The sequence below is a fragment of the Marmota marmota genome, unplaced genomic scaffold, assembly GCF_001458135.2.
Source record: "Marmota marmota marmota unplaced genomic scaffold, marMar, whole genome shotgun sequence".
NCBI classification, from domain to species: Eukaryota; Metazoa; Chordata; class Mammalia; order Rodentia; family Sciuridae; genus Marmota; species Marmota marmota.
In genome coordinates, this window is record NW_025999962.1 from 7019042 (window position 1) to 7032448 (window position 13407).

The 13407-nt window shown below is 37.4% G+C and overlaps 1 protein-coding gene across 5 annotated transcripts in view; it reads left to right on the forward strand.

Annotated features, from left to right (window-relative positions):
- Mrtfa (myocardin related transcription factor A) overlaps positions 1 to 13407 on the forward strand; it is a 136765-nt gene that overhangs the window by 73311 nt on the left and 50047 nt on the right. The window contains exon 1 of one of the 5 annotated variants that reach the window (XM_048803100.1): positions 2312 to 3889. The exons of the other annotated variants lie outside the window; for them this stretch is intronic. Coding sequence (XP_048659057.1) covers positions 3685 to 3889 — 205 coding nt within the window. The 5' untranslated portion in view covers positions 2312 to 3684. Of the gene's footprint in view, positions 1 to 2311; positions 3890 to 13407 lie in introns of those variants that run through there. 5 annotated transcript variants of the gene reach the window in all.

Sequence of the window (13407 nt, forward strand, 5' to 3'; positions counted from 1 at the left end):
CATCTTTTTTTTTTTTTTTCTTTCTGTTTCAGAAAGTTCTACTTTTGGTAAATGGCTGGTCCAAAGTGTGCTCTGGCAATTCCATTCCACAGTTTTGTGTTCAGGCTGCTTGTCAGTACTCTGTGTTGTCTCTGCTCTTTAAATGACTCAGTATTACTCAGAGAATCAGAACAAGGAATCCTGGGAGAGATTGTGACTGGCTTCCTATTTTGGGTGATGGTTTTTATTTAATTTACTAGGTCATGTAATGCAGGCAGACATTAACAGTTTGAGAAATTCTAAAGGAATGTAGGTTCTAAGCATGACATCTTTATGAGAAAACAGTTGTGAGTTCACTAAAATATTAATTTGGTAATGTTAAACAGTTATTTTTTAAAAATACCTTGTTCCCCCTTTTCCTACCCTGTGAGTATTTTTATTAAACAATACAACAAAAGGAACAATTTGCTAAATTACTTTCTGCATAACAGACATACTGATTAATTGATTGTATCATTAAATTCTTTCTAAAACCCCATGAATTTGGTGATGTAATCCCCACTTCCAGGTGTGAAAAGGATTACTCAGAGAGGTTGAGTGGTTTACTCAGAGCCAGATTGGTGGTAGGGGGTCAGAGTCATAGTTTGAGTTTAGGGCTGTGAGATTCCAGGTGCAAATTCTCAGCCTTAAGTTTACACTGTCCCTGTCCTACTTCTGACAGGTGGATGATCTGTATATAGGTCTTGGGCATACTAAAAAACAATCTGGTTGTCTTGATTGCTATGACAGTTCATCTCTTTACTTGCCTTGCCTGTACTGTATGTATAATATACACTTAGTAAATATTTATTGCATGAGCAAGTATGTAGTAAAGCATGAAGTGTGCTGACATTTGTTTGTAAAGATTTTTAAGTATATGCTGTGTTTGTAAATATAGTAAAGTACATCCTAAACTAATGTTTATCAGGTTTATTTGTTGCATATATAGCCTTTTAGATGAGAATAAAACACCTCCTGGCTTGGTTTCTGGAGATTAACTAGTTTGAGTTCTCACTTCCCTCCTTGTAACCAGCCTGCTGGTCTTGTCCTCTTCCTTTTCACAATGCTGGCAAAATGACTTGTCTCTATTTCTCTTTTTCTATTCTCAAATCCCCAAGTAATTGTTTTCACACCTTTTGCTTTTGTACATGCCTCTTCCTTTGGTTAGAATGCCCTTCCCATCTTTTTGGACTGGTGGGTTTTTTTTTTTTTGTTTTGTTTTGTTTTTTAATAATTCTGATCTCAGCCCAGGTGCTTTTTCCTTTTGAGACAGGTTTTTGGTAAGTTGCCCGTGTGATCCTCCTGCCTCAGCCTCCTGAGTTGCTGGGATTACATGGATGCACCATGTAATCTGTTATTGTTATTGTTATTTTCTTTTAGTTGAGGTAAATTTATGTACAATAAAATACAAAACCTTTTTTAAGAGTACAGTTCAGTGAGTTTTGATAAAAATTATACCAGTACAGTTAGGATACAGAATATTTCCATTACCCCAAAAAGCTTCACATGCCTCTGGGGAGACCTCCGAATTTTGCCTTTTCCCGAACTTCAAATAATTAGTCATACAGTGTGTAGACTTATGTTTCTGTCTTCTGTTATTAGCATAATGCTTTTGACATCCATCAGCGTTGGTGCCTATAGCAATAGTTGGTGGGATTTTTTCTTTTTAATTACTTAAGTAGTATTTCCATGTATGGATGTACCACAATTTTTTATTCCATTCACAAGTGGAAAGACATTTAGGTTATTTCTAGTTTTAGACAATTACAAATAAAGCTGTTCTGAATATTCATGTATAGCTCTTATATGGATATACATATTTTTTGTTTTCTGGGATAAATACTCAGGAATGGAATTATTGACTTGTATACTAAGTTTATAAACATCTTCTGAAGCAAGGAGCATTATCATTTTCTACCCCCTCCCCCACCCCTCAGCACACAGTAATTTGGAAAATGCCATTTGCTCCTTGTTCTCAATACCAGGTTATTTATTATTATTTATTGGTAGTGTTTGTGTTCTGACACTAACCAAATAATTATCTTTTCATGTTCTTATTGGGAAAGGTATTGCCCCCCCCCACCTTTTTTTGGTACTAGAGATTGAAACCAGTGATACTTAACCAGTAAGCCACACCCGCAGCCCTTTTTATTTTTTATTTTAAGACGAGGTCTCACTAAGTTACTTTAGGGCCTTGTTTAGTTGCTAAGGCTGGCCTTGAACTGGTGATTCTCCTGACTCAGCCTCCTGAGCTGCTGAGAATACAGGTGTATGCTATCACACCTGGCCTAATTAAGGGTTTCTGTTGCAAGTTTTTCTCTCTTCATTTTACAAATACTTAGCAATTTACAGTATATATGGAGTAGATGGAGAAGAATGACTCTACTCTCAGTGCCCCCAGCAGGCCCTGTAAACAGGAGCCATGGCAGATGATTGTGACACATTTGATTGATAGATCCATCCTTTTTTCCTTCCTTCTTTCTTTGTGCTGGGATTGAACCCAGTGCCTTGTGCATGCTAGGCCAGACACATTTGATTCTGATTGTTTACCTATTTTCTCACTAGAACAGATTACTTACAATAGTGGTTTTCCCTCCCATTGCTTCTGCAATGTATTCCTCTTAAGGAGAAGAATAGGGAGATACATCTGGCTGCAACTATGCCAGCAGCCTTAATATCTGATTCTCCTTTTAGGAGAATGCCTGTGAGTGTCATGGTGGCAGCTGTTTTTATAATCAGCTGGGTAGATCTTTAAATTCAGTCTGCTGGTGGATTTGTCCTGATTGCCTTCCCAATGGTTTGAATGATGGAACTGTGACATCCAAGGAGTAAAATCAAAGGTTAACAAGATAAGGGTATGAATCTCAAATTTTTTCTAGGCTGCCATTTTTGTCTTAATACACTGTTCCTGACACTAGCCAGAATCTTAGAGTCTTCATTTGCTTTTGAAACAAAAAGGTCAAATATGTACTGAGCTACATATTTTAGAGATTTTATTAACAAGTGTTTGCAAGTTGCTAAGTGTTCATTTGTTTGTTCATTCATTGAGCAGTTTGCCAGTTAACCATGTTTATGATTCCTATTTCAGTGCTCAGATAGGGCTTTTTTCAAAATCAATTCTTTCTGAGGTCTCTCCCCACCAGTTTGGTATTTTTTGTCTGTAAGCATTTAAAACACAAATGTTAAGTAAAATAAGATAATGCTGAAATTTATCTCCTTGTTAAAACTTTGATACAAGCTTAGCACAAGAAGGAAGGGAGACAGTGGGAAGAACAGGGAACCTAGTCATGTGATACTTACTGCTTGTCTGGCAGAAGCCTTTTGGTTCTGAGCAGAGAAACCAACTGTTTACTATTTTGGGTGAGTGAGGTTGGTTGGTTGCTACGAGTATTTTCTCTAAGGGAACCCTCTCCTCTTCCAGCTCTACACATTGAAATCATTCCCGTTCTGCTTTTTAGCATTTGGGTAGAGGAGAGAGGTGTCTGTATGGAGGCCCAGTGCTAACAGGAAGAAATGTTTTGTCAGGAGAAGTACTCATTCTGACCTTCTGCTATCTGCTTTTAATGCTCCACTCCCTGAGTAAACTCAAGATCTAGCTGTTCTTGCAACTGCAGGAATGAAGTGCATACTTTAACCCAAAGAGCAGTGCTAATCAGGAAATAATAAATGGCCTCTCTAAGGAGTGAGGAAAGGAAGACTGGCTTCTTGCAGCGTTGGCCTCTGGAGTCTCATATCTCTTCCAGCATGTTGGAGAAGACCAAGATTCATCAGCCCACCTGCAGGTTTTTGCCCCTCTCATGGATTGTCCTGAAGCCCTGGAAGGACAGCTGCTCAGCAGTGTGCCTTGCCCCTTCTCACAGTTTGCGGGAAGGTTAGAGGGTTTCTCCTTTCGTGATTTGCATGCTTTTGTTTCCTCCTAAACTTCCTGCTGTCCTTTACTGTCCTTTATCATCTTCCTATTTCTCTGTAGCCACCCAAGCCTTGACTTTGGATTTTTTTCCTCCCAAAGTTTATATTAAAGATTATTGAATGCCCAACAGATAGATAACTGGACATAGTACTGTAGGGTGCATTTTGTGACCTGATAGGACAGTAGTTAATTAAGATATTTCATTGTGTCACTCCTTTCCTTCTTCCCATGCACAGCTGATATAGCCAAGCTTAACACTGTGGAAAAAAGGAAGAAAAAACTTATCTCTAGTAAAGTGGGATTTTTCCCTCTTTATATGGGTCAAATTCGGTGTTTTATCAATAAAACACTCTGGCAATGGCTACTATACAAATAAATAGGCAGCTATTGGTGAAGACTCAGTTTCTTCTGTCTCTTAAATACTGAAAGTGAGTAGATAAGGTCTCATAACTCTAAATCATCATAATTTAAAATAAAACTACTCCTGGAAAGCTTTTTACTTGTAGTGCATCAGTTTTGATTAGTGTGGACAATTTACATTGGCCATATCAATCTTGAAGGAATTTTTCTTCATAAATATCCTTCTTTCATGTTCTGAAACTGCTGAAAAGATATTCTTTGGGAGTGGAATGGACACATTTGAGTTCTGCAGAAAAGTTCAGTGTTAAATTTGAGAAAAATTCAAATTTTTTTGAATGTTTTGAGAAACATTCTGGGATGTTAAAAAAAAATGAAGGTGGGTACTTTATCCAAATGCTATCAAATATGAATGGAAAGAATTGTCAATATTTTATTGTCCTAGCTTGGAAACCCTAACATTCATAACATAATTTATCTACAGTCTTTATATTGATTGCATAAATTCTACTTTTCTAAAAACTTAAACATTGAGCATGTGGAGCTGGAAAAGAAAATGAGTGATCATCAGTGCCATTTACTGAGAGAATAGTTTTAAGACCTGATTGAGAGGTGATTGATTTCTCTTAATATCTGGAAATGTTCTAAAATAACGTGAAAGAAACACAACGCCCCCATTAGAGGGCACATTGTTGGAGAAGCAGAGAGAATATATGGCTCAGAATTTACATCTTTGGGCTGCTACCTTTGATTTTTATAATCCAGAAAGATATTTTTGCATTAGCTGTAAAACCGTATAGGAAATATAAATGCAGTCTTGTCATGAATAGGATCAGAATAATTACCTTAAGCAACAGACTTTATATTTTGATAGTGTGCTTAGAACCTTGTTTTTAGAATTTTGTATGTTTGCTAAATCTTGAGATGACTCAAATTATGTCTTCTATAAGTAAATATACACATTATTTTTTAAAAAATCACTGTCATTTTGAAAGTTTCACAGAAGAAATGGATTGTGCACTAGGTAGCAAAAGTATAAAGGATATCCCATGTTACTTCTTTTGGGCGGAAACAGGTGTTTGAGGAACAGAGAATTCTTCCGTGAAATATATAAAGATAATCACTGAAAATGATTCTTCTTACTCTTATATTTTATTATTATAGATAAATTTCTAACAACAATCTTTTTCTTCTTTCATAGTTTTTCTCTTCCTTCTCTTATTCATTGATTTTATTTTGTAGGGGATGGAACGCAGCACTTTGTGCGTGCTAGACAAGTACTCTACCACTGAGCTGCACCCCCAATCCTTATTTTCTTTATTACCAGACTTTGACAAGGATCCATTTTGCCTGATTTTTTTTTTTCTCTCCAGTAGGATGAGTGAGCAGTCATGAAAGATTGGTATCTTTGTGGTTTTGTACCACCTTTAGGTACAGTACTGCCCAGTTCCACACCTGTATTATCCATTATGGTAGCCACTAGCCAAATGTGGCTGTTGAGACTTGAAATATGACTAACAGATGAGAAACTGAATTTTTTATTTGATTTTAGTTAAATTTAAATATTAGATGTGGCTAGTGGCTGCTGTGTTGGACAGCACAGTTCTAGACCTTAGTGAGCCTTCTTTTTTTTTTTTAATATTTATTTTTTAGGTGTAGTTGGACACAATATCATTAATTAATTAATTAATTATTTTTTTTTTACGTGGTGCTTAGGATCGAACCCAAGGCCTCGCACGTGCTAGGCAAGTGTTCTGCCTCTGAGCTAATACTCCAGCCCCAGTGAGCCTTCTTTCATTACTCCCCTTCACTGCTGAATGCTCCAGCTAAATAGGAGAGTGTCGGCTATGTTCTTAACCTTGGGTATCTCCCATTTCCAGGTCTTGGCTCTTGCTATTCATCTGTAGTTTATGAAGTGCTTCAAAGATTGCTTAATGCTGCTGCCCCCATGAAGCTTACCTAATCCTTTTGTACTCTAGTAATTTATTATCTGAAAACTCTCAAAGCTCTTATAATGCTCATTGATTACATTGATTTGTTTTACATTTTTTATCTCATCCACTATATTTATAAATTCCATAAGGGAGTTTCGTAGCAATTTTTAAATGTGTATGATAGTTTCAGTCTTTTCTTTCTCTTAAAAATGCATAATGGATGGGTTGTGTGAACTAGCTATTAGTCTACTGAGATCGTTGATGGTTAATGTTCTTACTGACACTAGAGGGCAGTATTGTGTCCATAAGCCAATTATGATGTTTATTCCAAAGTGACAGATTTGGAGTACTCTCCTAATTCAGTTTTATATAAATAATTCTAGCCTTCAGAAAGAAATCACATCTGTTGATTGTCCAGTGATATTAATAAATGCTATTTTTATAAAGTTATCTTGAGTTATATTTAGACTGATGTTGGACCAGGAAAGAGATTCTTACTATATCTGAGAAGTACTAGCCAAGATATTAAACATCAGAGATTAATTCCTTGAGGACAAAAGCCTTTTTATGGCAGGCAGCTAGTATCCTAGCACTGAGCAGATAGTCAAGGTCTGAAGTTCTTAGTTTGATCTTGCCAGTGGTGAGCTTGGCCAAGTTGCTCTAAGCTTGGCAAACCAGTTCCTCTCATTGTACTTATAGTGGGTATAACGTCCACTGAACTAACTCTAGGGCCAAATGATCTCATATGTATGAGAAAGCAGCTTTGTAAAGTATTATGTAAATGTATAGTGTTATTTTCCTGCTCAGTGCCTGTTTTGTGCCTGGAACCAAAGCATGCACATAATAAATGATTAATTTAAAATTTTTATGACATTAATTTTTAAATTTTAAGATTGCACTCTGTTAAAGGTTGATGAGAAATAAAAATGATGCTGATATACGCATCTGAGAGGCTACATACCCTGAGAAGTGATTATAGTCACAATAGTTTAGTTAACATGTATCCTCACCTTTGATGTTTTTTTGTTTGTTTGATTTTTGTGGTGCTGGGGATTGAACCCAGGGTCTTGTGCATGTGAGGCAAGCATTCTACCAACCGAGCTATATCCCTAGCCCACCTTTGATGTTATTCAACTTAAAAATGTACTGGTTATAGTCATGATAGTTTAGTTAACATGTATCCTCACTTTTGATGTTATTTAGCCTCAGAATGTGATATGTAAGTGTAAACTCTTTTTTTTTAAGTCTTTTGTCTAGTGGATTTATTTTTGTGTATCCTCTACCCTTTTTTATACTAATTTCAAATATTCAGAATCAGTCAATTATAGTGAGGTATTTGGGCTTCTTATAGAAAACCAGGTTAAAAAATAGTTATTTAGACAAAATTGTTACAGTTTGGAAATACACATGGTTATATTCTCCTGCCAGATTTGTAGTTAGAAAAGAAGCAAGCTATTCTAGAAGAGAGGGTAGTATGGTAGTTGCTTTTTGTTGAAACCAACCATCAGCCTGGAGCTTTCTCTAGTAAATTATTAGATTCATTAAATAAAATGTCCAGCTGAGGTTCATGCAGTCTCACAGTTACAAAATACTATTGCCAAAGAGAGTTGCAGTCATAATATCTGCAATCGAATTATTTCTTGTTCAGGCTTGAAGGTGGGGAACCATCTGAAACTAGTCCTGTAAGATTATAAGAAATGCCTTGGTGAGGGAGGACTTGACACTATTGAGTAGACAGCCTAGCAAGTGTAGGGATGAAGAAGGCACCCAAGGATCCTGGGACTAATCAGACTTAAAGGCGTAGATCAGGATATGCAAAGCCCAGTCCCTTGGGGTGATCTGAATAAAGCTCCTCTAGGGCATTCAGGTATGTGCTGAATATACTCCGGCAGTGGGCCAGGCAGATGGCACATTCCTGCATCAACCTTCAGAAGCCTGCCAGGTTCAAAAGCTAGTGCAGGGAAAGCATGGCTGTGCCCTGGCAAGAACAGCCCCCAAGAGCCTGAATTTCATATATCATTTGGTCCTCCCCAGTTGAGGGGATGCCTTGGGACTGGGCTGGTCTCTTGAGTCCACTTAAGGATTGGCATATATTCTCACAGTGCTTGCTCCTACCTCATCTTGGAGTTGCTTTTTATTGTTAATAAAGCTCCAGAACTGATTCAACTCCTCTGAGTGATTCCTCCAGACTGGGGATGACTTGGTTAGTTAGTCTTTGGGATTCCACAACTCCCTTCCCTTTCCACTGAAGCCTATCTTCATTCAGCTCACATTCTCAAGTTTGACTAAGCCACCCATCTAAGAATAGGTGGGAAGCAAGTTAGGCTGCAGTCTAACTTGCTCCATGCACCCTCTTAGCTGTATAAAGGAAATTTAGTGTAATATACTCCTTACACTTCACCCCCACTTTCCTGTTGCCCTTTTGATTTTTTTTTTTAAATCTGATACTCAGCCTCTCCTCTCCCCACTCACACACCATTGGAGTCTCCTAAGCTATTTCTGTCCATTTAATGATCCCCAGCTGTTGCTGTAGTTCTAGCTGTCTTTGTACCCAGGAGAAGCAAAAAGCCATAGGAAGAGGGGTCTTGCATATTGTGGATCACACATTGTGTCACACAAGTCTTAAACATTTTTCTAAAACCACTAGGATGAGGTTCTGAGGGAGAGAATTAATACTGGAATGACTTGAAAATGCAGAAGGGAAAGTACAGGGAGCTTCTATCAGAGACATTTAGAAAAGAAGCATTCTGGATGAGTGTAGTTGACAATAATGCATCACCTGTTTCCAGATAGAGGAGAGAACTTTGAATGTACTCACCATAAAGAAATAATTAAGGTGATGGATAATTTACCCAGTGTATATCAGTCAAAACATCTTATTGTACCTCATAAAAACATAAAAATATTATGTGCCAAATGAGTTAAAAAAAATAAAACAGCAGTCTGCTGATATATGTAGCAGTTCTCTGCATTATTCATAATCGTGGTAGAAAGTTGTGGTATGTAGTGACTATTTGATCACTTTGCATTCTGCTTTAGCTGTTAGGCTGAAATGTCCCCACTAACTATGGTGTGTGCTTAAGGAGCCAGATACCTAAATACAAGGAAGGATTCTGTGGTAGGAAAGAGGAAATCATTCCTAACGTGGCCAGAAAAGACAGATTTCAGTTCTGCTTTAACCTAATGCAGGTTTGTTTCGTAAAATTTTGTGCAAAACCTGCTGTAATGAAATGTACCATTTGCAAATTCAACCACACATACTTCAGGAAAACAAAGTTGCAGTTTGTAAAAACAGTTTGTAAAAAAAAAATGAACTCCTGTGCTGTTACACATACCTTTGTTTTTTGAGATGTCTTTACTAATCTTGGGGGATGGGGAGTGCAGACCTCCTACAGTTAAAGGAGCTCCTGGCTTCTTTTTTATGTATTTGATCTTGAGAATGTTAACTCTTTCCAGCAAGTTTTGCTGCTAGTCTCATAGTGTTCATGTTCACAAACTGCAAGGAGTTTAGTTTTATGAATCTTATTATTATCATTTTGGCACTGGGGATTGAACCTAGTGCTCATGCATGCGAGGCAAGCACTCTACCAACTGAGCTGTATTCCCAGCCCTAACTTTATGGATTTCATTCTTATGCAGTGGAGAAAAATTTTGCTGTAGCCTTTACTTAAAATTAATTTTAAAATCTTTAATTTTTTTGAGTCAGTCAAAAATTTGCATCACCTAGGATTGAAGGGTAAGAAATTATTTTTTATTTAAACTTAAACACCCCTAGAGAACTTAAACAATTATTTTAACCAGAACTTACTCTTTATTTTCCCCAAAATGTCATTTAAATGAAATGCCATTAATTACTACAAACACTGAAAATTAACTTTAAAAATAACAAGAAGCAACATAAGAGGTCTTGAAATATTTTAATAGAAGAAACTAACTTTCTAAATATTTATAAAATTTTTATTAGGTTGCAGGCCTTCCTCATGATTTGTCACCATTATTCTACCATGCTCTGAATTTTTCAAGTCCCTATTAAAAAATATAGATAACAGAAATATGCCAATCTAGCTTTAAGGAAAAATAATTTTTTGTCTCTTCTGGCTTGCCTTGGAATGACCTCCTGGTTCCAGGTTTGCTCATCTGTCTCCTACCCTCAACAAAGTTGGATGCAAAATGATAGCCAGGCATGCCAGCAGGGATTAGCAAATGAGATTCCAGACTGCCCATATTTTCTGAGTAGAATCAATGCCACAAGAAAAATGCCATTCCTGGTATTTTTTTAACTTTGGAAGGTATTATTCAGATGGCCTTCCCTGAATATGCTAAAGGAAGCACATTCCCAGTTTATTTCTGTGCCATTCTGGCATCTAGTGCAAGGACACACTATGATCAGGTCTTATGTGATAAGAGTTCAGTTTTTTTTCCTAAGAGATGGGTCTTGTTATGTTACCTAGGATGGCCTCAAACTCCTGGGCTTAAGTTATCCTCCCCTCTCAGCCTCCCAAGTAGCTGGCACTACAGGTGCATGCCATAGTGTCCAGCTCCTTTGATAGAGGTGCTTGAACATCACCTCCCGAGATCTGTGGGAAAGAGCCTCTGATAATGCTGAAGTACTCAGTAGTTTGTCATCAGTCTGCCACAGTAGAGAAGGTTACATCAAGAAGGAGATGAGAGCTGGGCTCAGCGATGCACGCCTGTAATCCCAGCCGCTCAGGACTCTAGGCAGGATCGTGAGTTCAGTGCCAGCCTCAGCAAAAGCAAGGCGCTAAGCAACTTAGTGAGACCCTGTCTCTAAATAAAATACAAAGTAGGGCTGGCTCAGTGGTGGAGTGCCCCTGAGTTCAATCCCTGGTACCCCACCAAAAAAGAAGGAGATGAGTACCCAGAATGAAATGATCAACCCCAGATTTTTTTTGACTTAATATTTATATAATTATTAATATTTTGGCTGTGACTCTAGCAGTGTGATGGCAAAGGATAAACATATTGGATCCTTCATTTCTTAGATATTGTTTATGTTTTTATTCTCAAGACAAGCCTTTCCACAGCACCTTTGCACTTGCTATGACCTTTTTGTACTCTACCTAAGATTACCATGCCTCAGTCACTCCATTCTCTTATTCCACTATACTTTTCTTCACTAATGTACCAGCTGAAGTTAAAATGTATATAACTTGATATTATGTCCTCCCACCCCCAGAACATATGCTTTACAAAGGCACAGACCTCACCTGTCCATGTTACTGGTTTATCACCTAGCATGGTTCCTGGCATAGATGGAATGAATGAACCAGCCAACTGAGAATATCTCTAGTACCAGTGCAGGACTTCTGAAGCAAGTACTTCCTGCCTTTATAGAGTAGATGTATCTGCATTGAGAGCCAAATGGGAAGTAGGCCTGTGAAGTTCTTTGAATCTTTCTAGACTTCTGTCCCGTTAGATGTGGCCACTGTTGTCGTATTAGAGTCTCTTGTTTCCTTTGGAATTTGATTATAAGTAGCCTTTTCAGATTCTAGAGTTCTAATATATACTATACATATTTTGTACTAATCACTGCAATTATCTGTATTTCTCCCTGGTTAGTAAGTATATAGATTATTTCTTTCCAGCCACATTATATGGGTAGCACTGTTAAGTATCATGTTGTGTTGTTTTAAAACATAGACAACTGCTGGGTCTTATGAAAGAAGAGAGGTGGTACCTATAACAGTACTTAAGGGCACTGGTACTAGATTCAGACAGAGCTGGGCTCCTGTTTCTGCTCTGTCCTTTATTCACTTGGTCACCTTGGACAATTTGCCTAATCTTTCTAGTAGATGTCCTGCATTGAGAACCATATGGGAAGTAGGCCTATGAAATTCTTTGCATCTTTCTAGACTTCTTTCCCATTTCTTGTCTATGAAACGATAATAGCATCTTGCATATAGTTTTGTGGTGGAAACTAAGATAACACGTTCATGCCATTTTATAAATGTTATTGCACAATACAGAGACCTTTTATTTTGCATATTTGAATAGCTTAAGTTAGGTTTTCATAAGCTGATCCTTTATAAATTACCAGACTAGATGAATAAGTAGTCCAGGTTAACCAATCAAGAAGGTATTTCATCTAGAGCTCTGCCTTTTCTTCCTGACAGTATCAGATTAAATAGAGGATACTTACCATTTTTTTGGTATTATTTCTGGTTTCTAAAACAGATTATTTGAAAAACAAATTCAACTCATGTTTACATACTGTATGTAGAGATGAAAGAGAAATTTATGGGATTGTGAAATGGTTGAAAGAACATCAATAAAACAAATTTGAGGGGCTGGGGATGTGGCTCAAGCGGTAGCGCGCTCGCCTGGCATGCATGCGGCCCGGGTTCGATCCTCAGCACCACATACAAAACAAAGATGTTGTATCCGCCGATAACTAAAAAATAAATAAATAAATAAACAAATTTGAAATCTCAATAGTTTGTGCAATATGTGTTTTTAAAAATTTATTCTAAATTGTTAAATATGACAGCAGGATGCATTACAATTCATATTACACATATAGAGCACAATTTTTCATATCTCTGGTTGTATACAAATATATTCACACCATTCGTGTCTTCATATATGTAATTAGGGTAAGGATGTCCATCTCATTCCACCATCTTTTTTATCCCCTTTCCCCCCTCCCTTCCCCTCCCTTTCCTTTTCCCTATCTAGATTTCGTCTAATGCTCCTGCTCCCAACTCCACTATGAATCAGCTTCCTTATATCAGAGAAAACATTCAGCATTTGTTTTTTTGGGGGGATTGGCTAACTTCACTTAGCATTATCTTCTCCAGCTCCATTCATTTACCTGCAAATGCCATGATTTTATTCTCTTTTATTACTGAGTAATATTCCATTGTGTATATATACCACATTTTCTTTATTCATTCATCTACTGAAGGGCATCTAGGTTGGTCCCACAGTTTAGCTGTTGTGAATTGTACTGCTGTAAACATTGATGTGGCTGTGTTCCTATAGTACGCTATTTTTAAGTCCTTTGGGTACAGACCCGAAGAGTAGGATAGCTGGATCAAAAGGTGGTTCCATTCCCAGTTTTCCCAGGAGTCTCCATTCCATATTGGCTGCACCCATTTGCAGTCCCACCAGCAATGTATGAGTGTGCCTTTTGCTCTGTAGTATAAAGTCTGGTATAGTGATGCCACC